This window comes from Rhinoderma darwinii, chromosome 3 (assembly GCF_050947455.1).
Source record: "Rhinoderma darwinii isolate aRhiDar2 chromosome 3, aRhiDar2.hap1, whole genome shotgun sequence".
NCBI classification, from domain to species: Eukaryota; Metazoa; Chordata; class Amphibia; order Anura; family Rhinodermatidae; genus Rhinoderma; species Rhinoderma darwinii.
This window is the reverse complement of record NC_134689.1, coordinates 248,260,912-248,287,725: the sequence shown is the minus strand read 5'-3', so window position 1 is coordinate 248,287,725 and position 26,814 is coordinate 248,260,912. Positions and strand designations below refer to the sequence as shown.

At 42.5% G+C, this 26,814-nt stretch overlaps 1 protein-coding gene across 1 annotated transcript in view; it reads right to left on the bottom strand.

Annotated features, from left to right (window-relative positions):
* The window catches only part of ACSBG1 (acyl-CoA synthetase bubblegum family member 1), a 102,212-nt gene that overhangs the window by 22,095 nt on the left and 53,303 nt on the right, over positions 1–26,814 (bottom strand). The window contains exons 5-8 of the mRNA XM_075857655.1: positions 25,939–26,027; positions 9,618–9,738; positions 7,325–7,405; positions 1,527–1,676 (exon numbers count right to left, since the gene is read on the bottom strand). Of these exons, the coding sequence (XP_075713770.1) occupies positions 1,527–1,676; positions 7,325–7,405; positions 9,618–9,738; positions 25,939–26,027 (441 nt within the window). The remainder of the gene's footprint in view (positions 1–1,526; positions 1,677–7,324; positions 7,406–9,617; positions 9,739–25,938; positions 26,028–26,814) is intronic.

Genomic DNA, 26,814 nt, shown 5'->3' with positions numbered 1-26,814 from the left:
TATTGGATAAAATGACATCCCAGGGCTGCACTGTATCGATGCTGTGTAGCACTATACATAAGGGGGGAGTTCTGTGTGGCACTATATACAAGGGGGAGTGCTGTGTGGCTCTATCTATAGGGGGCTGTGTGGTGCTATCTATAGGGGGCTGTGTGATGCTATCTATAGGGGGCTGTGTGATGCTCTCTACAGGGGGTTGTGTGTGTGGCGCTCTCTACAGGGGGTTGTGTGTGTGGCGCTATCTACAGGTGTGTGTGTGTGTGTGTGGCACTGTCTACATGGGGGGGTTGGCGCTACCTACAGGGGGCACTGTGTATGTGGTGCTTTACTTTACAGTGTGTGACACAATTATATTCAGGGGCGCAGTGCATGGTGATATTATATTTAACGGCTGCAGAAATGGGTCATGGCCAGGAGAAGTCGTCATGAGCTCTGGACCGGGTGGAGAAGAAAAGACGAAAAAAAACTACTAGCATCTGAGACGTCGTCACCTGTGAGTCACTAGATTTGTAGAGAATCTGTCCCCTCTCCTGACATGTTTATTAGAGAAAATCCTTGTATTCCACATAACGTCTTTGTGCAGTCCAGGACTGATAGAAAAATTGGTGTTACCATTCCCCTTGTCAGGAGGATGTGTCCCTGCACAGTGTGATACTATCAGTATGTAGGGACACAGCCCTGTGAAAGGGGAATCATAACACCTATTTGTTAATGCTTGTGCAAAAAGGTAGTGTTAGCAATAGTTACGGCGCGGCAGGGTGGCGGTGGAGAAGGGGGGCCCAAGTTTGGGTAACAGCCCAGGGCCCATGGTCTTCTTAATCCGCCACTGTCTAGAGGAGAATATCTCTGTACATGTGAAGCCTTTAAAGCAGTGCAGAGACTGTATGGAGACTGTATGGCTTCTAGGGTGCCATATACAACTTCTGTGCACTGCAGTACAGGCTCCGAGTATAGGGCACTGCAGCATACATGAGCCCTTGGACTGAAAAACTGCTAAAACAGGATGACGTGTCAGTGCCAAACATGTAATCTTTATTTTAATTATACAAGTGTGAGAATGAAGACTAAATATGCCTAGACCCTGCTGTTTTTACAGTGATCACCCTTCATATCCACTTAATATGTGTGTTCAGCTCCGCTAAATGTGTATGTTATGTCTATGGATGAAGGACAGTTGAGTGGCTGGCTGACATTCCATAACAAGGTCAAGTAGATACAGAGTTCATTATAAATATGATAAGATGTCTCAAACGCTAGACATATACAGGCAGCAATATGTTTTATTAACACGTATGATTACTGAGATGTGTAACCATTCTCCCTGTAGAAATGACAGTACTGCCGGGGTCTTATAGAAAAGGGAAGAATCGGGTTACTACAATTAGTAATATCTCATAGTGCAGCATTGAACATTTCTGATTAGAAGAGGTGCCTGTGATCTCTCTTATTCACACCGTGGATCTCAGTTAGGCTGAAAAATAGAACTGTTTACAGTGAATTACATTCTGATGAGATTTTCTACATACATTATCATGACTCAGCATCACTCCTTTTGGGTTTCCAGTGGTCCCGGAGGTATAAATAAGGACACAGCATTGGTTGGGTTTCTGAGATTGTATGACGTCATCCAGGTGCTCATCACTGATATCATTCCCCAGTTCCATAAACTCTTTCCACTGGAATTTTATAAAAAGCAGAATTACTGAGGGGGTGTATTACAGATCTGTATACTGTGCAATGTCTTAAGTATCATGTATATTGTACTATATGCACTCTTATAATATATACACAATCTTGCATATTTTACATACACTGTATATCCTATAAATATTATCTTGTATATCCTATATGCACTAAAATTTGTATCTAAGGCTCTGTTCATATCTGCATTGGAGGCTCAATTAGATGCCTCCATCGCAGATCTGGCAGAGATTGCAAACAACAGAAACCCACAACAAAGATGTGAACAGGGCCTAAAATGTGTCTGGCCAGCTGTTTTTTTGTGTGAGCAGTACAACACTGATCAAAAAGTTGTGTACTTTATGCACCCGTCTCGCCCCAATAAGCCAGACAGAGAAACGTTGCATGCAACATTTTTGTCCAGGGAGTCTTTTGACGGCAAAACTGTTGCTAAGGCTTCGTTCACATCTGCGTTGTGCCTACTATAACGAATTCCTGACTAAAAGCAATGGAAGGTGAAATATTCCTTTTGGCACTTCCGTTTGCTTCATTTTGGCATCAGTTATGCTCAGTTTATTCAGTATTTTTTTTTTTTTTATTCTGCGCATTTTCATTTAAACAAAAAATAATGGATCCATTAAATGTCATGCATAACGGATACAAAAGGAAGGCATATAGGTTTGTATCAGTCATCCATTGACTTCAATTTTTTTTAAAAAAAAGGAAAGCTCATTTTGGTCAAGCTTTTCATTTTGTACAGAAAAAAATCGGGCAGTAGACTAGGCTATTGCTTCAGTTAAAAAAATCTGAATCCTGGCAGAATCGGGCAGAACTGAGCACAACTGATGCTAAAACAAAACCATTTAACCACTTAACGACATCCAACATACTAATAAGTTGTTGTCGTTAAGGACTTAAAGGGAACCTGTCACCAGCATTTCACCTATTGAACTCCACTCACCCCTCGCTGGCCGCTGCTGTCAAATGTTCATTGGCGTTATCCCCTGTCCTCAACTCCTCCTCTGACTCTAAATAACGGTCTGCAAACATTTAGTGCCTTTTATAGTAATAATCCGGCTGATTAACCACTCAAAAGCGAGAGCTGCATCTATGGTGTTTCCTAGCAGATCGAAACCCCGCAATACAATCGCAGGGTTCCGATGACTGCTCTGGCAGATCGGAGGCCTAACAATTGCCTCCTGTCTGCCAAGTGCAGAAGCCCGCTAGGTCCCGCACAGAGACGGGGCCTAAAAGGCATTCGGCCGCAAAGGAAAGATGGTGCAGGCTTGGGAGCTGAGTCTGCGACATCAGCCATGTGTGTCAGCTGTATGTTACAGCTGACACATGCTGTAATGGCAGGGAATAGAGCTAGCTCCGATCCCTGCCATTAACCCCTTAGATGCCGCGATCAAAAGCGATCACAGCATCTTAGTGGTTTGTAGCGATCGGCAGCAACACAATGTGATCGTGAGGATGCCGATTGTTACTATGGCAACCGGAGGACTAACAATGGCTTCCTGGTCTGCCACCTACAATAGCCTATTCGTATTCGGCCCCGTCCAGAGACGGGACCTAATAGGCTTGACTGAATGACTGACAGCTCTAATGCATTTTACTATGTCGAAAGTTTAAAAAAGTTGAATAAAAGTGTAAAAATAAAAGTTTCACGTTAATAAGAACAAACACTGTCTTTTTTCCTATAATAAGCTCTTTATTATAGGAAAAAAAGGAAAATGTTAAAAAACGTACACATATTTGGTATCACCGCGTCCGTAATGACCCAAACTATAATGTCATTTTTCCCACAAGGTGAATACCACAAAAAAATACAAATAAATATCAATGCCAGAATCGCTATTTTTTTTTTATCACCACCTCTTCCAAAACATGGAATAGAAAGTGATCAGCAAGTCGCATGGTATGTACCCCAAGATAGTACCAATAAAAACTACAACCGGCCCTGCAAAAAACTAGCCCATGCACAGCTTTTTTGCTGAAAAATAAAAAAGTTATGGCTCTCAGAATATGGTGCCAAAAAAGAAATAAAAAAAAAAGTGATTTTATTGTGCAAACGCTGCAAAACGTAAAAAAACGATATACATTTGGTATCACCATAATCGTATCGACCCGCAGAATAAAGTAAAATTGTCATTTATAGCCCACGGTGAACACTGTGAAAAAAAAGAATAAAAAACATTGTCAGAATTGCTGGTTTTTGGTCACCTTGCTTGAAAAAAGATTGAATAAAAAGTGATCAAAAAATTGTGTGCGCCCCAAAATGGTACCAAAGAAAACCACAGATTGTCCCACAACAAATAAGCCCTCACACAGCTCCGATGGGGAAAAAATAAAAAGTTCTGCCTCTCAACACAAAATGTGCAAAGCGTTCCAAAAACTGATAAGATTGGGTGCCATTGGACTGATAAGACTGGCCACACATCTGCGGATTATTATTTATATACCGCATTATTATACCCTCTTATTATACCCTGATGTTCTCCGCACAGATTACGTATGCCCCCACATTATAAACTGAAATACCAGTAAAATTCCAAACTGAACTACCACCGAGCTAAATCTGCTCTCCAAATGCCAAATGGCGCTCCCTCCCTTCTGAGCCCCACAGCGTGCCCAAACAGCAGTGTACGTCCTCATATATGGCATCACCATACCCGGGAGAACCAGCTTAACATTTTATGAGGTATTTGTCTTCGGTGGTACAAACTGGGCACAACATATTGTGCACTAAAATGGCATATCAGTGGAAAATGGAAATTTTCACATTGCACCATCTGCTGTGCATTAATTTCTAACGAAAAACACCTGTGGGGTCAAAATGCTCACTACACCCCTTAAAATGCCTTAAGGGGTGTAGTTTCAAAAAAGGGCATCACTACTTGGGGGTTTATTTTACTATTTGACATCAGAGCCCTGCATTTGTGGGCCAATGCTGTGAAAATCACCAAAATAGACCTCAAATGCGCATGGTGCTCTTCATTTTTGAGCCCTGTCATATGTCCAGGAAAATGATAAATGCCTTGAGGGGTGTAGTTTCCAAAATGGGCTCACTTCTTGGGGCTTCCACTGTACTCTAGTACCTCAGGGTTTCGCAAATGCGACATGGCGCCCAAAAACCAGCAAAATCTGCATGCCAAATATCGCTCCTGCCTTTCTGAGCCCTGCCGTGTGTCCAAACAGCAGTTTATGACCCCATATGGGGTATTGCCATAATCGGGAGAAATTGCTTTTCAAATTTTGGCGTGCTTTTTCTCCTTTATTCCTTGTAAAAATTGAAAATTTCCACGTTTTGTAAAAAAAAAAATGTAATTTTCAATTTCACAACATAATTCCACTAAATTCAGCAAAAAGCCTGTAGGGTCAAAATGCTCACTATACCCCTTGATAAATTCCTTCAGGGGTGTAGTTTCCCAAATGGGGTCACTTTTGGGGGTTATCCACTGATTTGTTTCGGTAGGGGTTTTGCAAATGCGACATGGCACCCAAAAACCATTCCAGAAAAATATGCATGCCAAGTAGAGCTCCTGCCTTTCTGAGCCCTGCCGTGTATCCAAACAGCAGTTTATGACCACATATGGGGTATTGCCATACTCGGGAGACATTGCTTTACAAATGTTGGGTGGGTTTTTCTCCTTTAACCCTTGTAGAAATGAAAAATGTCAACATTTTAGTGGAAAAAATGTTGATATTCATTTTCACGGCCTAATTCCACAAAAAACCTGTGGGGTCTAAATGCTCACGATTCCCTTTGATAAATTCCTTGATGGCTTTAGTTTCCCAAATGAGGTAATTTTTGGGGGATTTTTCCACTGTTTTGGTCCCTCAGGGGCTTTGCAAAACAGTGCCACATGACACTTAAAAACCATTCCAGCAAAACTTGAGCTTCAAAAGACAAATGGTGCTTCTTCCATTCTGAGCCCTGCTGTGCGTCCAAACAGCAGTTTATTACCACATATATTGCTGTAATCAGGAGAAATTGCTTTTCAAATGTTTGGGTGCTTTTTCACCTTTTTTCCTTGTAAAAAGTGAACATTTCCACATCAGAAAAAATGTAATTTTCAATTTCAATTTCCATTCCACTAAAATCAGCAAAAAACCTGTGGGTTAAAATGCTCACTATACCCCTTGATGAATTCCTTGAGGGGTGTAGTTTCCCAAATGGGGGGTTTCCACTGTTTTGGCACCACAAAACCTCTTGAAACCTGACATGGTGCCTAAAATATATTCTAATAAAAAGAAGGCCCCAAAATCCTCTAGGTGCTCTTTTGCTTCTGAGGCCTGTGCTTCAGTCCGTTAGCACACTAGGGCCAGATGTGGGATATTTTTAAAAACTGCAGAATCTCGGCAATAAATATTGCATTTCTCTGGTAAAACCTTCTGTGTTACAGAAAAAAAATAAATTGTAAATTTCACCCCCACTTTTCTTTAATTCCTGTGAAGCACCAAAAGGGTTAAGAAACTTTCTAAACGCTGTTCCGAATACTTTAAGGGGTGCCGTTTTTAAAATGGGGTGTTTTATAGGGGGTTTCTATTATATAAGGCCCTCAAAGCCACTTCAGAACTGAACTGGTCCCTGAAAAAATTGCCCTTTGAAATTTTCTTGAAAATATGAGAAATTTCTGCTAAAGTTCTAAGCCTTGTAACGTCCTAGAAAAATAAAAGAATGTTCAAAAAACAATGCCAACATAAATTAGACATATGGGAAATGTTAACTAGTAAATATTTTGTGTGGTATTACTATTTTTTGGGTATTTTTCACAAATAAACACTGAATGTATGAACCAAACTTTACCACTAACTTAAAGTACAATGTGTCACGAGAAAACAATCTCAGAATCGCTTGAAAAAACAAAAGCATTCCAAAGTTATTATCACATAAAGTGCCTCATGTCAGATTTTAAAAAAATTGCCTGGTCAGGGCAGAAGAACAGAAATGCACAACGCAGATGTGAACGAAGCCTTATAGAATCAAAACTGAGCCTATAGAAAAATATGGGATCCGTTTTGTCATCAGTTTCCCTCCCTTGTGTTTGTACTACGCTAAAGAAACAAAGGCCGGCCGGACATATGTAAAGGAGGCTTTAGGGTATATAGACTTTCTCTTATTGTCTTCCAGTATATATACTCTTATATATAATCTACTATATCTTACATACACAGTTTACTGCTTGTGTACAGCTCTCTGAGAAGAGTTGAGGAAAACTAGCGGGAGATGAAAGGGTATGAGACTTAGAACCTTTGTTTTAGTGATCAAAAATAGTCTCAGCACTTGAATTCTAATTGATCCCAACCTTTTACATGTCTCTATATCACGTAAAGTAAATCGCAGCCACGCAAATTGTCATAGTTGTTGCATCGTGATTGAAGTACGGATTTCTGCCTTATTTTCAGAGAGATGAGTTATGTCAAATTAGTCATGTATCATTCTATTTTTCTGGGGTCACTGATTCTTATTATGACATCTTTAATAAAAACAAACAATCAATAATTACAATAAATACTGAAGGTAAGTACAGCTAACATAACTATGTTATCTTAATACAGCGAACATAACAATGTTAGTACTGTTTGCTGTCAACGGACTGTATGACCTTGATTCCCTTGATGTTATAAATGTATGACTTACCGTGTATAGATCTGGGCGCTTGACTTGTAAACTGCCTTTATATTGCACAACAGCTTTAAGATGTGGCAACTTTTCCCATATCTGTGAATAAATTAATTTATGTTATTAAAATAGGTTTTATTTGCTACCTACAAAAATTGTTAATACACATTGTCATTGTACATGAATTATACCAAATATATACCCATAAGAATATGACCAGCCACACATAAATGTGAAACTTAGAGGATAACTAAACGTTCAATAAACTTCTGACATATCGTAGTGAAATGTCAGTGCTTAGACCCCTAGTAATCAAAACTTCTGAGACTCCCACCGATCGCTAAAATGAACCGGCAGAAGCGCTCGTGTGAGCGCTGAGCCGCTTCGTCTCTGTTCGGCTTTTCTCGGAAAGCCGATGTAGCGGTGTACGGACTCATAACTTTCTATTGAGTCCATACACCAACTGCTCGACTTTCCGAGAAAAGCCAAACAGAAAGCAAGTGGCTCAGAACTCACACAAGCGCTTCTGGTGCTTCGTTTTAGTGATCGTTGGGGGTCTCAGTGCTCAGGCCCCCAGCGATCAAAACTTCTGACATGTCACTATGACCGGTCAGAAGTTTGTTGAATGTTTAGTTACCCTTTAATATAAAAAGTGTACGTTAAACATACACTACAACACATTGACATATGTATGACAGGCAAATTCAATATTTTTGTGTTATTTTTCTTTAACCCCTTTGTGGATAAAATATTTTTAATATAGATTTGTATTTTAGTTTTTACCATATCTATCAGCTATCCAAAAGGAGCATATTTCCCTATTTGTGTAGACTCATGTTAAAGGCTATGTAAAGGGCTCCAGTGTGTGAGCTGAAACTTTGCAGAGGTGAATACAGTGAACTTACTTTTTCATTGAACTTACCGGAGTGCTGCCATTTTTTGCCTTTTTATATGTTAAGTATCTTCTAGATTACATTCTAATGAACATGGATATTATTGTAATTTCGTCTACAGTGTAGGTAGCATTAATACATTCATTGTCTATGTTTCTGAATAGCACATCTCTATGGAGACATCACACAAGCAATGTCTGATTCATTTGCATGCTGTCGAATATGAATAAAATGACTAATATGCAGTCTAGTATGTACTCAAATGCTTAGAATTGTGTCTGTTTATTTTGGCTAGCTCCAGATTATATGGACGTTCTTTCTTAAAGCGCTATTGGAGCCACCCTCTTAGATACATAGATACTTACTGGTAATAATCACATTCAATGATATCCATATTATCATTTTTATTTATTTTCTTGTGACTATTCTCAGTTCTAAGAACCGCAGAACTCCCCAATTAGAAGAATTAACATAATGCCATAACTATTGTCACACTAGCAAAGGTAGAACAGTAGTTTGTAGTTGTGTTAAGGACACTTTTGGCCGTGCAGTAGCTGACATTAGTGGTTGCCCCATTTATAAAACCAACAGTTTTTAGACTGGGATAACCCCAGAAATGGGTTGGGGGAAATGTAGGAGAAATGCTATTTAACATGTATTTGGAAGACCAGTGCTTATTTAGGCTATGTTCACACGGCATACATTCAGGCTGAAAAATATGAGGCTGATTTCAAGAGAAAACAAACTTGGAAATCCAGATGCTTTTGGGGCTGATTTTCAAAGCCTTTTTATTTTTGCAAGTGTTATTAAAGTATATTTTGAGATATATTTTCAAGTGTTATTAGGAAATGGGAAAAATCTGCTTGTATAACTCTTTAAGAAGTGACATGCCAGTTGCATTTTTTACAAGGCATTTTTTTATTTAGCAGCATAAAAATACGCCTCATATGAACTACACAACGTATTTCCCATTGAAATAAATCTGAAGCTGTATTTCGGAGCATAATATGAGCGTTTTACGCCCTGAAGTACGCCTGAAGATATGCCCTTTAAACATGGTCTTATACTACAGCTCTTCTGGCAAAGAACGATTTGTCTTTTTTTGGTAGAGGAAATGGCAAAGGTTGGTTCTAAGTATAGCCACAATTGAGACAGTGATTTGGCCAGTATTCAGCAGAATGTATCAACAAATGTAATGCCGATCTGAAAAGAAATAATGAATATCGGTGTGTTTTTATGCCTCAGTGATGTCATTGGTTCCTAAGGAATTGATAGAGTCTCCTAGACTTTGGCTAAATACAAGTGCTGCATCTTTCTGAAGGTCAAGTGTGCACTTGAGATGCTACTGATTAACATTGGATACGTCATGGACCTTCTGACTGAAGGAAGAAACGAGAAAAAGAAGATGTAATATTTACCTGTAAAATCTTCTCCAACTGTTTGTGATTTTCAACCACAATAATGTTTGCCTTGCAGTCATTTGCAATATAATGGCATGCTTCAGGGGAGTTGGTGGCATAAATGCCGGTTGTAATCCCCCTAAAGGGTAAGGGGAAAATAAAACAAGACGTATCCTTTTTTTATACCTTTATGAAGCAGCTTTCTTACATTTTTGTTACATTTGAACAAAACTGATATTACAGGTTTGATAAAGGGCTTTGCAGTGGCGGATTATCATATGGGCGGTTTGGGCGGCCTCCCGGGGCCAGAGGCTCCCAGGGGGCCCATGGCAGCCCGAACCACACATAGTCTTATAAAACTATTCAGTGCGCTAGCGCTGCTAACTGCCGCTACGGAGATGGGGAGAAGGAGCAGGAAATTGGCCGGGATAGGGGTAGGAATCAGGCATTAAGCACGTCTGCTAGTGCTTAGGACACGCCTCTCTAACACTCCGGGCGCCGCCATTGAGTAACAGAATAGCGACGGACGGCTGTTCTGTTACTCCAAAGCTGGAAGAGAAGCTGGAAGAGAAGAGCCGGGCCGGGTGGTCACCGTCGCTGAGGTTACAGTGCAGCCCCAGTTACATTGGAAAAACATGGTGTAAAAGAAAGAAAAAAAATATATAAAGTTCCCCAAAGGTCTTTTTTGACCTTTGAGGGACAGACCATAGTAATATAAAAATAGTAAAGTAAAGCGCAAAAAAAAATTAAACAATAAACACATAAAATACCCACCCCAAAAAAAAACGTTCCCCCCCGCCAATCATTGTTGTAACGCTGGCGCTGACCCAATTACCCTAATATAGACATGTAATATATTAAAATTTATGGTAAACAATGACGATTACAAATAAAAGGTCTATTTTAGGGTAAAACTATGATATTACAAAAAAAAATAGCTGAAACGTAAAAAAGCTTATTTTTCTACTATTATTTTCAAACTTTCTGAATGAAAGTTCTAAAATAGCAAAAAAGGTGTGTATAAAAATGATAAAAAAAGAAACCTGCATTGTCTACGGAAAAAACGTCGCAAAAATCGTAACACCCATTTGTTAATGCTTGCCCAAAAAGGTAGTTTTAAAAATAGTTACGGCGCGGCAGGGCCCAAGTTTGGGTAACAGCCCAGGGCCCATGGTTTACTTAATCCGCCACTGGGGCTTTGGTGTGCTTGAGCCCTAAGGGTTATTATAATACAATAGTAGGGAAACAGACAGTATATAAAGTATATTTACAGCAATATAATAAATACATAGATCATTTCTGTCTGCTATTCCCGGAGAAAAGTTACATTCAGACGAGTGTGTCCGATTTGCGCGCGTAAAAAAACACCGCGTTTTTCCTACATTTCATGTCTGTGTGTCATCAGTGTGCTTTGCGTATTGGCATCAGTGTGCTTTGCGTGTGGCATGCGTTTTTCACCCCCATGCAAACACTTCTTTTTTTTTTTTTATTTCTCTGCATTTCTTTGTAACTGATGGGTGAAACATGGACAGCACATGGATGTCATCTGTGTGCTGTCCATGGTTTTCACGCACCCATAGACTTTAATGGGCGACTAGCTGTGCAAAAGCGCACCAATATAGGACATGCATTGAGTTTCACGCAACGGACACTCGCCACGTGAAAACTCACGCATGTCTGAATAGCCCAATTGAAATGAATGGATCCGTGTGCTGTCAGTTATTTCAACGCACAGCACACGGACGAGGAACATGCTCGTCTGAATGAGCCCAAATGCTTTGTTCACACAGTACAGTTTTGGTGCATTCAATTTTTGCAAGATCAAGTAATGCCTGTAAAAATGTAATTGAAAAAAAAAAAGAAAACAATTGTGGCAAACGCTGTGTAAACCCATCCTTTCTTTTCCAGACAATTCCGGCATGATCCCTTAGGGACATTTTCACTGTCTATGTCCCTAAGTGCTCATGCATGTGAGCACATTACAGCTCCAAAAAGTGAGCTCTTATGATTTTACAAGTGTTTTTTGCCTCTATCGAATTTCGCATGAATCCGGATGGAGAATGCAACGTATGAAATCGGAGACATAGGGTTGTACAGTAGAAGTTTCACGCACGTCTATGACAGCCCTATAACGGCTCCTTACAAAACAGAGCCATAATACGGCCATGTTCATGTACCCTTACGCTGGGGCTTCACAGCTACTTAAAGTGGCATGTGAGTAGCATGAAAGTTTAGGTTGCAATGATACCTGTATTACTCCCTGTTGGGAGAAATTTTCATGAGAACGCGTGATTTTTGTAACATTTGCAACTATGTTGAAATTTCTGTGAGAGTCTCAATGTTACATGGTGCCTAACCACCATATTCCCTACCCTTGTCCAGAAAATCCATCAGTAGAATTCTGGTTTCTACTTAATGGGTTAATGGGCAGCTCAATATTGTGATAGTGATATGGTTAAAATGAACCTATAGACTAAATTTTAAGGTGAGAATGTAAAATGCAGGAACAACTTTCTGTATAAGGTTTATCAATTCCAGAAGTGTTTTTTTCTTTTACCTAATTGGTAGATCGAGGTTTTTTTGGGGGATCCAATATTAATGAAATTGAGCACTGAGGTGGTATTGCTTTATATCTTCTTTTAGGCATAAGTAATTTAGGAATATATGGTACATTTGGAGTATTTACTGATTTGATATATTAATGTTTAATAAATATTAACTTTAGATTTAAATGTCTGTTACCTGAGGGGCTGGGGATGGGGCCAAATTATGTGGAGGTAATGGCTAGGCACATTAGTTCATTGTTAACGTATTCCTGTCATAGTTCTCTCGGCGTATTGACATTCGAACAACGACGCATCTGTAAATATTTACACAATGTGCGGATACAGATCAGAATAATCTGCCACAGTCAGCTAAACAAAGGGGAACAGATGGTTAAAAAGGGATTGTCACAGACAGTCCCTTTCAGCTGATTTTGCTGAGTGAAGCCTCCGCTAGCCAGACATTTTCCCTGCTGCGATCACTATAGCCCTCCAGTGCTATACTATTCAAATAGTATTGTTTAGGGTGCAGAGTGTATAGTACTGTTTATTTCAGGGGGCACAGTGTAAAGTATTTTTTAATTTAGGGGGTACGATGTATAGTATTAATTATTTCAGTGGGCACTGGGTATTGTCCTATTTATTTCTGGGGGCACAGTGCGTGAGACAATTTGGGTAGTGCCGTTTTCAGCAGACACAGTATGTTCCTATTATATTCAGAGGACATATCTTGTGGCAGCATTATATCAGGGGCACAGTGTGTGGTAGCTTTGTTTTCAGGGGGCACAGTGTGTGGCAGTATTACATTTGTGGAAGCACAGTGTGTGTGGTCGTTTTTTTTTTTCTGAGGGGCACAGTGAGGAGGTTGTCTTACTATAGAGGGTGCGGATCTGCTGCAAAAATGAAGAGACAATGACATCTAGCAGAGGCAGGCAAGAGACATAGCTGGAACATGTCGTCATGCTGGTACTCTTTTATTAGAAAAATATAAAACTTTACAAAAAAATACAATATTTACAAGACAACTAAAACTTAGGTACATTCCTGTACATCGTCACTAAATTACCCTGTAAAGGATCTGCCAGGCACTACGTCTGTGGATACTCCCAGGATTAATCAGTCGACACCTGAGGCCAGACCTCTTAGACTGACACCGGCTCCCAACAATCAGGATGGCAGGCTCAGGAGTGGGAGAGCCTATCGCGGCCTGGTCAGTCGGAGTTAGCTCCGCCCCCTGTCCATTTATACCTGCCGTTTTCTCTTCCTCATTGCTTGTTATTCTTCTTGGATTCCTGGCCCCACTGCTGCCTTGCTCCAGCCTGCTTCTGCCGTGCTTCTGCCTTGCTTCAGTTCCCGCTTATCCTGCTTCGCTCTGCCCCTGGCTTGCTTCCTGCTCCGTGCTCTGCGTTTGTATACTCCACTACATCCTGATCCTGACTGGCTCGTTCACCACTCCGTTTCCTCACGGTGTTCCGTGGGCTACTGCCCCTTCCCTTGCTTGTTCCCTGTTTGTATCCCCTTGCACTTAGTCAGCGTAGGGACCGCCGCCAAGTTGTACCCCGTCGCCTAGGACGGGTCGTTGCAAGTAGGCAGGGACAGGGCGGTGGGTAGATTAGGGCTCACTTGTTCCCTTCACCTCCTTCCTGCCATAACATAATAACAAGCCCATACCTAGTCTACCTTTTCTCCTATGCTGACGCTATCATGGACCCCCTTGAGACCCTGACCCAGCAGATGCAGGGCCTCTCCCTACAGGTCCAGGCCCTGGCTCAGAGGGTCAACCAGTCTGACGCTGCCATAGTAGTACCCCTCACCTCACCTCTAGAACCCGACCTCAAGTTACCTGACCGGTTCTCAGGGGACCGTAAGACTTTTCTCTCCTTCCGGGAGAGTTGCAGACTTTACTTCCGTCTAAAACCTCACTCCTCAGGTTCCGAGAACCAGCGGGTGGGTATCATTATATCCCGACTCCAGGAAGGGCCCCAAGAGTGGGCCTTCTCCTTGGCTCCTGACGCCCCTGAACTTTCCTCCGTCGATCGTTTTTTCTCTGCCCTCGGACTCATTTACGACGAGACTGACAGGACTGCCTTAGCGAGAGTCAGCTGGTGGCCTTACGTCAGGGTAGGAGACCTGTTGAGGAATACTGTTCTGATTTTAGAAAGTGGTGCGTAGCTTCTCGGTGGAACGACCCGGCCCTAAGGTGCCAGTTTAGGTTAGGATTATCTGACGCCCTGAAGGATCTGCTTGTTAGCTACCCCTCTTCTGACTCCCTAGACCAGGTTATGGCCCTAGCAGTACGACTTGACCGACGTCTCAGGGAACGTCAGCTTGAACGTTTCAATGTTTTCCCCTCTGACTTCCCTGCGATTCCCCCCGAGGTCCCGTCTCCTCGCTCTTCCACGGAAGACTCGGAGGTACCTATGCAACTCGGGGCCTCCATGTCCCCTCGACAACGTAGAGAGTTCCGCAGGAAGAATGGTCTCTGCTTCTATTGTGGGGGTGACAAGCATCTACTGAACACCTGTCCCAGGCGCAAGAATAAGCAGCCGGAAAACTTCTGCGCCTAAGTGATCATCGGGGAGGTCACTTGGGCGCACAGGTATTTCCTGTTAATATGAAACGCAATAAAATTTTGCTTCCCTTTCAGGTCTCGTTTGCTGGCCGGTCTGCCACTGGCAGTGCCTTCGTGGATTCTGGCTCATCTGCTAATATCATGTCTGTGGAATTTGCTATGTCTCTAAAAATGCCTTTTATTGATTTGCCTTATCCTGTCCCGGTAGTGGGTATCGACTCCACTCCTCTTGCTAATGGTTATTTTACTCAGCATACTCCTGTTTTTGAACTCCTTGTTGGCTCCATGCATTTGGAGCAGTGCTCTGTACTGGTGATGCAGGGATTATCGTCCGATCTGATATGAGGTCTTCCCTGGTTGCAGCTGCATAATCCCACGTTTGATTGGAATACTGGGGATCTCACCAAATGGGGTAATGAATGCCTGACGTCATGTCTTTCGGTTAACTCTATTTCTCCCCGTGAGGAGGTAAACATTCTACCTGAGTTCGTTCAGGACTTCGCTGATGTGTTTTCTAAGGAGGCCTCCGAGGTGTTGCCCCCTCATAGAGATTACGATTGTGCCATCGATTTGGTACCTGGTGCTAAGCTTCCTAAGGGTAGGATATTTAATCTTTCATGTCCTGAACGTGAAGCTATGAGGGAGTATATCCAAGAATGCCTGGCCAAGGGTTTCATTCGCCCCTCGACTTCTCCTGTAGGTGCTGGCTTCTTCTTCGTGGGGAAGAAGGATGGTGGTCTTAGGCCGTGCATTGACTATCGGAACTTGAATAAGGTCACAGTAAGGAACCAGTATCCCCTTCCTTTGATTCCGGATCTTTTTAATCAGGTTCAGGGGGCCCAATGGTTCTCTAAGTTCGATCTACGGGGGGCATATAACCTTATCCGCATCAAAGAGGGGGATGAGTGGAAGACTGCGTTCAACACGCCCGAAGGTCATTTCGAATACCTGGTCATGCCCTTTGGGTTGTGTAATGCCCCTGCCGTCTTCCAGAATTTTATTAATGAAATTCTGAGAGATTACCTGGGAAACTTTCTTGTAGTGTACCTTGATGACATACTGGTGTTTTCCAAGGACTGGTCCTCCCACGTAGAGCATGTCAGGAAGGTCCTCCAGGTCCTCCGGGAAAATAATCTGTTTGCGAAAACCGAAAAATGTGTGTTTGGGGTACAGGAGATACCATTTTTGGGTCAAATCCTCACTCCTCATGAATTCCGCATGGACCCTGCCAAGGTTCAGGCTGTGGCGGAATGGGTCCAACCTGCCTCCCTGAAGGCGCTACAGTGTTTTTTGGGGTTTGCTAACTATTACAGGAGATTTATTGCCAACTTCTCGGTCGTCGCTAAGCCTCTTACGGACCTCACTCGCAAGGGTGCTGATGTCCTCCACTGGCCTCCTGAGGCCGTCCAGGCTTTTGAGACCCTCAAGAAGTGCTTTATCTCGGCCCCCGTGCTGGTTCAGCCCAACCAAAGGGAGCCATTTATTGTGGAGGTTGACGCGTCCGAGGTGGGAGTGGGGGCCGTCTTGTCCCAGGGTACCAGCTCCCTCACCCATCTCCGCCCCTGTGCTTACTTCTCTAGGAAGTTTTCGCCCACGGAGAGTAACTATGATATTGGCAACCGCAAACTTTTAGCCATTAAATGGGCTTTTGAAGAGTGGCGTCACTTCCTGGAGGGTGCCAGACACCAGGTAACGGTCCTTACTGACCACAAGAATCTGGTTTTCCTAGAATCTGCCCGGAGGCTTAATCCTAGACAAGCTCGATGGGCGCTATTCTTTACCAGATTTAACTTCTTGGTTACCTATAGGGCTGGGTCCATAAATATTAAGGCTGATGCACTGTCACGTAGTTTCATGGCCAATCCTCCTTCTGAGGAGGATCCTGCTTGTATTTTACCCCCTGGTATAATCGTTTCTGCCACTGATTCTGATTTAGCCTCTGACATTGCGGCTGATCAAGGTTCAGCTCCCGGGAACCTCCCTGGGGACAAGCTGTTTGTCCCCCTGCAATACCGGCTAAGGGTACTCAGGGAAAACCATGACTCCGCACTATCTGGTCATCCTGGCATCTTGGGTACCAAACACCTCATTACCAGAAACTATTGGTGGCCTGGGTTGCCTAAAGACGTTAGGGCTTACGTCGCCGCTTGTGAGGTTTGTGCTAGGTCCAAGACCCCTAGGTCCCGACCTGCGGGCTTACTACGTTCTTTGCCCATTCCCCAGAGACCTTGGACCAATATCTCCATGGATTTTATCACCGATTTGCCTCCATCTCAGGGCAAGTCGGTGGTGTGGGTGGTAGTAGACCGCTTCAGCAAGATGTGCCACTTTGTGCCCCTTAAGAAACGACCTAACGCCAAGACGTTAGCTTCTTTGTTTGTTAAACACATTTTGCGTCTCCATGGGGCCCCAGTCAATATCGTTTCTGACAGAGGGGTACAATTTGTTTCCTTATTTTGGAGAGCTTTTTGTAAAAAGTTGGAGATTGATCTGTCCTTCTCCTCCGCCTTCCATCCCGAAACTAATGGCCAAACGGAAAGGACTAATCAATCCCTTGAACAATATTTAAGGTGTTTCATCTCTGACTGTCAATTTGATTGGGTCTCATTCCTTCCCCTCGCCGAATTTTCCCTCAATAACCGGGTCAGTAACTCGTCAGGGGTCTCCCCGTTTTTCTGTAATTTCGGGTTTAATCCAAGGTTCTCCTCCGTTTCTCCTGGTTGTTCCAATAATCCCGAGGTAGAGGACGTTCATCGGGAACTGTGCACAGTCTGGGCCCAGGTTCAGAAGAACCTAGAGGCGTCCCGGAGCGTACAAAAGATTCAGGCTGATAGAAGACGTTCTGCTAACCCCCGGTTTGTCGTCGGGGATCTGGTGTGGTTGTCGTCTAGGAACTTGCGCCTTAAGGTCCCGTCCAGGAAGTTTGCTCCCCGATTTATTGGGCCTTATAAGGTCATTGAAGTCCTCAACCCTGTATCCTTCCGTCTGGAGCTGCCCCCATCCTTTCGCATACACGACGTCTTTCATGCCTCCCTCCTTAAACGCTGCTCCCCGTCCTGGTCCCCCTCGAGGAAACCTCCTGTTCCCGTTCTCACCCCTGAGGGGGTGGAATTCGAGGTGGCCAAGATTGTGGACAGTAGAATGATCCAGGGCTCCCTCCAGTACCTGGTCCATTGGAGAGGATACGGGCCGGAGGAGAGGACTTGGGTACCTGCTCGAGATGTTCACGCTGGGGTATTGGTCAGGAGGTTCCACCTTCTCTTCCCCACTAAACCGGGTCCTCCTAGTAAGGGTCCGGTGGCCCCTCATAAAAGGGGGAGTACTGTAAAGGATCTGCCAGGCACTACGTCTGTGGATACTCCCAGGATTAATCAGTCGACACCTGAGGCCAGACCTCTTAGACTGACACCGGCTCCCACCAATCAGGGTGGCAGGCTCAGGAGTGGGAGAGCCTATCGCGGCCTGGTCAGTCGGAGTTAGCTCCGCCCCCTGTCCATTTATACCTGCCGTTTTCTCTTCCTCATTGCTTGTTATTCTTCTTGGATTCCTGGCCCCACTGCTGCCTTGCTCCAGCCTGCTTCTGCTGTGCTTCTGCCTTGCTTCAGTTCCCGCTTATCCTGCTTCGCTCTGCCCCTGGCTTGCTTCCTGCTCTGTGCTCTGCGTTTGTATACTCCACTACATCCTGATCCTGACTGGCTCGTTCACCACTCCCTTTCCTCACGGTGTTCCGTGGGCTACTGCCCCTTCCCTTGCTTGTTCCCTGTTTGTATCCCCTTGCACTTAGTCAGCGTAGGGACTGCCGCCAAGTTGTACCCCGTCGCCTAGGACGGGTCGTTGCAAGTAGGCAGGAACAGGGCGGTGGGTAGATTAGGGCTCACTTGTTCCCTTCACCTCCTTCCTGCCATAACATACCCAGCCTGTCCATTCTTACATTCCATGTCGTCATGCAGGTCTGTGTTAAGTGGGGCAAAGAAGAAAAGAGAGTGATAACAATCAGAGAAGACATCACCTGAGTCACTTATTGTAAATGTTAATTCTACCTTTGACTTCATCGCATCAGTACTGGATTCACTTGTAAAGTCTGCAGGGAGATGATGGATGGTACGATTCTTGTTTGTGAAACTACAGCTCCCAGCATTCACTTACCATTTTTTAGGTCATAGTGGGAGCTGTGGGTTCACGTGGTACAAAGTTATAGTATATAAGAGGGGTTAACTTGGCAATTTGATTATTAACTTAAAAATTATTTTCCATGGCATGCTACACCACAAGCAGCCCACATGCCACGTAGGGAACCGGTTGTTGAAAAGTTTAAGCCCACCCACCCCTTTGTGTATGCTTCTGATGCAATGGTAATGGTACAGCAGATCAGCACACTATCTCCACAACAGAAAAATGGTGAGAAAATCAACTGTATTTACATGTGATTTTTGTTCCGGGTTTTAACTAGACACTGTTCCAATTGTATTCAAAACTGTGAAACTGTTTGTATGCGACTTTGTGTTGCAGTAATGGTGCAGTGATCTGCTGCACTATTACCGCTGCGTGTGAATATACCCAAATGAATATAGAGGATTTCAATTTGCCTAGTATCTATTAAAGTCAAGACATAATACACAGGATATTTGAAATCTATGATAGATATCACCAACTAACTACAGACATTTCATAATGCAAGGTGGCTATACCTGCTAATTTGAGTAAGGTTAATGATCTCTAGTGCATATATATATATATATATATATATATATACAGGGTGGGCCATTTATATGGATACACCTAAATAAAATGGGAATGGTTGGTGATATTAACTTCCTGTTTGTGGCACATTAGTATCTGGGAGGGGGGAAACTTTTCAAGCTGGGTGTTGACCATGGTGGCCATTTTGAAGTCGGCCATTTTGTATCCAACTTTAGTTTTTTCAATGGGAAGAGGGTCATGTGACACATCAAACTTATCGAGAATTTCACAAGAAAAACAATGGTGTGCTTGGTTTTAACGTTACTTTATTCTTTCATGAGTTATTTACAAGTTTCTGACTACTTATAAAATGTGTTCAAAGTGCCATTCTTCATCAATGCAAACCTCAAGGCCACGGGATATCTGAAATTGCTACATGATGATGTGTTTCCCTCTTTATGCACTGAAGCTGGCACGTTTCATGAGTTTTTCCAGCAAGATGGTGCACCACCACATTATGGGTGTCAGGTCCGAGCATTCCTAGATGAACAGTTTCCTGGAAAGTGGATTGGTCGTCGTGGGCCAGTTGAATGGCCCCCTAGGTTTCCCGATCTGACCCCCTTAGACTTATCTTTGGGGTCATCTGAAGGCAATTGTCTATGCTGTGAAGATACGAGATGTGCAGCAACTGAAACTACGGATACTGTAAACCTGTGCTAGCATTTCTTCTGCGGTGTTGCTATCAGTGTGTGAAGAGTGGGAGAAGAGGGTTGCATTGACAATCCAACACAATGGGCAGCACTTTGAACACATTTTATAAGTGGTCAGAAACTTGTAAATAACTCATGAAAGAATAAAGTAACATTAAAACCAAGCACACCATTGTTTTTCTTGTGAAATTCTCGATAAGTTTGATGTGTCACATGACCCTCTTCCCATTGAAAAAACTAAAGTTGGATACAAAATGGCCGACTTCAAAATGGCCGCCACGGTCAACACCCAGCTTGAAAAGTTTCCCCCCTCCCATATACTAATGTGCCACAAACAGGAAGTTAATATCACCAACCATTCCCATTTTATTTAGGTGTATCCATATAAATGGCCCACCCTGTATATATATATATAACCTATGCGGACTAAACTATTGTTAGTGTAAGTAAAATGCATTAACGTACATAGATAAACGAGCTCTTCTTGTGTCTTGCGTATATCAGCATACTACTCTGCATTCCTTCAGAATAAACTGGTTAAGTCTGTTAGCTATAGGCATTAAATAACCTGTGATGCAGCATTCCATGACTTATTGGTCCATTCAAGTGTGACATTTGCTGTTTTTGCAGTTAATAACTTTACGACATATTGTACAACTCAAAAGACATCATTCATTAGGCACCAGGAAATTTAAGGTTGTATTTGTCATAAAAAAAACAATATAATTATGTAACTGACCTTGTTTGTGTTCATTCTTTGTATTATTATTAATTATTATTATTATTATTATTATTATTATTATTATTATTATTATTATTATTATTATTATTATTATTATTATTATTATATGTTTATAATGTACCTAGAGATGCAAGTAAAAATGTGCCATGCAAAAAAATTAAGTTGAATATAAAGGTAAATCCTGTTTTCCATGATCTAGTTGTTGATATGAAAATATGTTTAAAAACAGTGCAAAAATAGTTGCCACTTCTCAAAATCAAATGCACCTCAATATTCCTTCTATTAAAAATACCAGGTCCTGAGCCATCAGATTGCATTATTTTTTAATGTTTATAATGCTAATAATGAGATCTTTTAAATGGCAGCCGTGAAATCACCACACTTGTTTCCAGAAATACGGAATCCTACACTCCCACTCAGGTGATTGTTCTGGATGACAATATAATACACTAAAATGTCAAATCGCCCATCGATCTCTGGCTTGATGTGCAGCCCGGTCTGGGCTTCTATTGATGGGCTGCACATCTGGCATGAATGATTTTCCAAGTATTGCCAGTGATTGTACCCAAAAGGGCACAAAATTCAACATGACAGATCAACTTTTCCACAGATATCAGTCTTCAGTCGGTGTCTGTGACACATTCATGTCACAAAAAGGCACCGACAGCTGGCAAAAAATTGATTCATTAGTATAAAATCTTTAGTGTATGGCCTGCTTTAGGGTATGTTCACATGTAGCGGTAGAGGTGTGGTTAAAAATCGAAGGAATAACGCATTTGAAAAACCGAATGTGTTCTTTAGATGCGTTTTGGTGCAATTTGGCGGTAAAAAGGCATGTGGTAAATCGCAAGAAAAACACACGGTTTTTCAGATGCGTTTTTGATGGGGATTTTAAAGAGGCTCTGTCACCACATTATAAGTGCCCTATCTCCTACATAAGGAGATGGGCGCTATAATGTAGGTGACAGTAATGCTTTTTATTTCGAAAAACGATCTATTTTAAACCACTTTATTAGCGATTTTTAGCTTTATGCTAATGAGTTTCTTAATGCCCAAGTGGGCGTATTTTTACTTTCGACCAAGTGGGCGTTGTACAGAGGAGTGTATGACGCTGACCTATCAGCGTCATACATTTCTCTCCATTCATTTACACTGCAGATAGCGATATAGTTATATCGCTATGTGCAGCCACATAAACACACTATAACATTACTGCAGTGTCCTGATAATGACTATACATTACCTCCAGCCAGGACGTCATGTGTACTCAGAATCCTGACACTTCTGAATCTTTTCTGTGAGATTCCAGCAAGCCACGCGTAATCTCGCGAGATTACGAGGTAAACGAGATTTCGTTTCCCTTGCTGTAAATCTCACAGAAAAGATTCAGAACCCCTTTAGTAAATAGTCTGTCTCTGATAACTAAGGTCTTAGGCCCTGTTCACACAGAGTTTTTTGCAGACGAAAAATGGATCAGATTTTGACCTGCTGGCAGAACACTTGCCGCGCTTTTTACCGCATTTTTCGGCTGTGGCCATTGAGCGCCGTGAGCAAAAAACGCTGCGAAAACTGCTTTCCCTGGCTCCCATTTTTGTCAGTGGGAGGCCAGAGATGGAAACGCCTGAAGAAAGGGCATGATGCTTCTTTTTCCTGCAAGTGTTTTTTTCCGCTCACTGGAAAAAAAAAACGCCTCCGCCTCCCATTGAAATCAATGGGAGGCGTTTTCGGCCACTTTTTGGCGTGATTTCTAATGCGGTTTCCACGTCAAAAACAGCACCAAAAAAAACAACTCAGGGCCTAAGGCGAAATTCACACGAAAGTGTGTGTTTTGCGCGCGTTGCAGTACCGTGTGTCATCAGTGAATGGTGCGTGGCTGCATGATTTTCACGCATATGCCATCCTTATGACAAGCGGTTTCGATGCTTAGAAACTGCAATGAGTGTGGTGCTTTTTTTTCCCTACTTTATTTAACAACTGTAGCGCGAATCACGCGCGACACACGGAAGTGCTTCCGTGTGCTCTGCGCGATTTTCACGCACCCATTGACTTCAATGGGTGCGTGATGAGCGAAAAACGCCTGAGTATAGGACATGTCAAGAGTTTTACGCAGCGGTCACACGCTGCGTGAAAATCACGGAATGTCTGAATGGCCCCATTGACTAACATAGGTCTGTGCGACGCGCGTGATTTTCACGCGCGGATCACGGATGTGAACTATGCTCGTGTAAATAAGGCCTAAAGCTCAAGGTGGAATTGTCACTGAACTAAAGCAGAGAGGCAAGAGGGATTGGGAAAACTAAAACTACTCCTTTTTCTGTCTTTGAATCAGGGGTATTACTGGACTCTGGAGACACTTGGGACATTGGTAGAGGGGGTGAAAAGTAGTGCGTTGAAAAATTTGTCCTATTGATATACAGTTAGGTCAAGAATTATTTGGACAGTGATACAAGTTTTGGCATTTTAGCCGTTTACCAAAACATATTGAATATACAGTTATATAATCAATATGGGCTTAAAGTGCCGTCTCAGAGCTTTATTTTGAGGGTATTCACATCCTAATTTGAGGAAGGGTTTAGGAATTACAGCTCTTTAATATGTAGCTGCCTCTTTTTCAAGGGACCAAAGGTATTTGGACAATTCTCTCAAAAGCTATTTAATGGGCTGCATGGGTTATTCCCTCATTAATCCATCATCAATTAAGCAGGTAATAGGTCTGGAGTGGATTCCAGGTGTGACATTTGCATTTGGAAGCTGCTGCTGTGAACCCACAATATGAGGTCAAAGGAGCTCTCAATGCAAGTGAAACAGACCATCATCGGAAAAAAATGAAGAAATCCATCAGAGAGAAAGCACAAATGTTAGGAGTGGCCAAATCAACAGTTTGGTACATTCTTGAAAAAAAAAAAAAAAAAGCACACTGGTGATCTCGTGAACTCCAAAATGCCTAGACGTCCACGGAAGACAACAGTGGTGGATGATCGCAGAATCCTTTCCATGATGAAGAAAAACCCCTTCACAACATCTACCCAAGTGAAGAACACTCTCCCGGAAGTAGGTGTATCAGTATCAAAGTCTACCATAAAGATATAGCCTATCTGTACATCCAGGAGAAAAATCTTACACACCTCAGTGATGAAAGATTAAACATCTACCCAAGTGAAGAACACTCTCCTGGAAGTAGGTGTATCTAAGTCTACCATAAAGAGAAGACTTCATGAGAGCAAATACAGAGGGTTCACCACAAGGTGCAAACCATTAATCAGCCTCAGAAATAGAAAGGCCAGATTAGACTTTGCCAAACAACATGTAAAGAAGCCAGCCCAGTTCTGGAACAGCATTCTATGGACAGATGAAACGAAGATCAACCTGTACCAGAATTATGGGGGGGGGGGGGGAAAGAAAGTATGGAGAAGGCTTGGAATGACTCATGATCCAAAGCACACCACATCCTCTGTAATACATGGTGGAGGCAGTGTGATGGCATAGGCAATGCATGGCTGCCAAAGGCACTGGGTCACTAGTGTTTAGTGATGATGTGACTGAAGACAGAAGCAGCCGGATGAATTCTGAAGCGTTCAGGGATATACTTTCTGCTCAGATTCAACCAAATGCAGCAAGGTTGATTGGACGTCGCTTCACAGTACAGATGGACAATGACCCAGCACATACTGCGAAAGCAACCCAGGAGTTTTTTAAGGCAAAGAAGTGGAATATTCTGCAATGGCCAAGTCAATCATCAGATCTCAACCCGATCGAGCTGCATTTCACTTGCTTAAGACAAAACTTAAGGCAGAAAGACCCACAAACAAGCAACAACGGAAGACCGCTTGCAGTAAAGGCCGGGCAAGGCATCACAAAGGAGGAAACCCAGCGTTTGGTGATGTCCATGGCTTCCAGACTTCAGACAGTCATTGCCTGCAATGGATTCTCTACAAAGTATTAAAACAACAACATTTTATTTATGGTAATGTTAATTTGTCCAATTACTTTTGAGCCCCTGAAATGAGGAGGCTGTGTAGAAAAATGGTTGCAATTCCTAAGCGTTTCACAGGATATTTTTGTGCAACCCCTTGAATTAAACCTGAAAGTCTACACTTCAATTCCATCTCAGTTGTTTCATTCCAAATCCAATGTGGTGGCATGCAGAGCCCAAAACATGAAGATTGTGTCACTGTCCAAATAATTCTGGACCTACTTGTACGTCTGTGCCCCCAAATGATTTGCCTCCTTTATAAACACTGTAATCTATATATAATAGTATAACTCTAAATAATACTATCATACAGTGACTGAATAATACCACCATACCATGACCAAATATTATTACCATATCATAATAGAATATAGTGACTATAAATGCTGTGATGCTGCTGTCCGCAGTACTGTGCTGTTCCCAGTAGCTGATACTTACGTCTAAAAGTTCCTGCACTTTCCAGCCGAGTCATAAACTAGGATGTGACTGTGAATGTCAAATTCCCCTCAGGGGAACATCCAAGATTAGACAAGTGGATACAGTACTGATCAGTAGCTGTCAAAAGCAAAATAAACAACAATAAAGTAACGGATGACTTCTCTAATTGTAGTCATTTCATTTCCTAGTCTTCTCCATTTGCCTGAGATTGTCATGAAGGCTTCTGCTTGCAATGACTCGTCTCTCAAGAGTTTGACACCCGGTCATCTCTGGCTACTAGCTTTTGCAACACATCACCATCCAAAATAATGTGTCTCATGCTGACCCCTATACCAAGCTTGCGGCTGTGACCAATACTGTCCCTGCTGCTACCCTCAATACAGCTCCTGCTGCTACTGCTATTCCCCTGCTGCTAACCATAATACCATACCTGCTGCTGCTGCCCGAGTAATGTGCCATGTTGCTGCCTCAGGTGTCCCAATACTGAATACCCAATACGGAATGCTGCACTCCCACTCAGGGGATTGTTCTGGATGACAAAATAATACGCTAAAATGTAAAATCACCCAATACTGTGCCTGCTGTGCTGCTGCACCTCAATGCTGTGTGTGCTGCCCATCAATACTGTGCCTACTATCCCACTGTCCCCAATACATAATGAAAGTCAAGAATTGTACTTACCCAGCAAAAACTGTTCCCACAGCGGAAATAAACCATTCTGGTGAATTAAAGCCAAGAATTCCAACACTATAAAATGTCTTCAATCCCAGCTGAAAATAAAAATACAATTTCTATTAAAGCAGAATACTAAAGCAAATGATGGGGCATGGTATCATATACAGTGAGCTCCATAATTCAAACGGCTCTGCAAGTTATATACTGTAACTATATCTGTATGCATAATAATGCTAACAGAAAATCATTTTCTTGTGAATATCTTCAGTTTTACTGGGTACAGCATGCTCAGCCACTTCTAGTATCTCTAGCAATAAGCCCCAGAAAAAAAACAAATAACCTAATATAGAGGTAACTATACCACTACTAAGAAAGAATAAATTTTAGAACAGAATCACATCAAATATCCACTTTAGTACATTTCAGACTGTGCATATGATTGTGCATGTTCAATAGATCGATTTGTAGACCTCTTGGTAATGTGATGTAGGATAAAATATGCTGAGTCTCACGGGGCTCGTAGAAGTAGTGAATGTCACGAGGCCTACAGAGGATAGTCTGGACCCACCATGTGGTCAATGGATTTGTCTTGGGGCTAAACTGGGGAGCAGAGTCTAAGGCATAACTAGGTGTTCAAACTTCAACCTCATTACAGAGATGTGGACTTGGCCGCTAGTATGCCCAGGTAGATACCCCCAGAGTAGTCGCTGTTGGCAACGACCGATGTGGACAGGCAAGGTACAAAAACAGCAGAGAAGATACAGGATTCGGTATTAGAATAGATCAAGGCAGGCTGCAGATGTTCACTCACGGTTAGCATAGCCAGTGGTCAGGGCAAGCGGCAGACGATCATGAGGGTAAACAGTCAAAAGGTCAATGGTA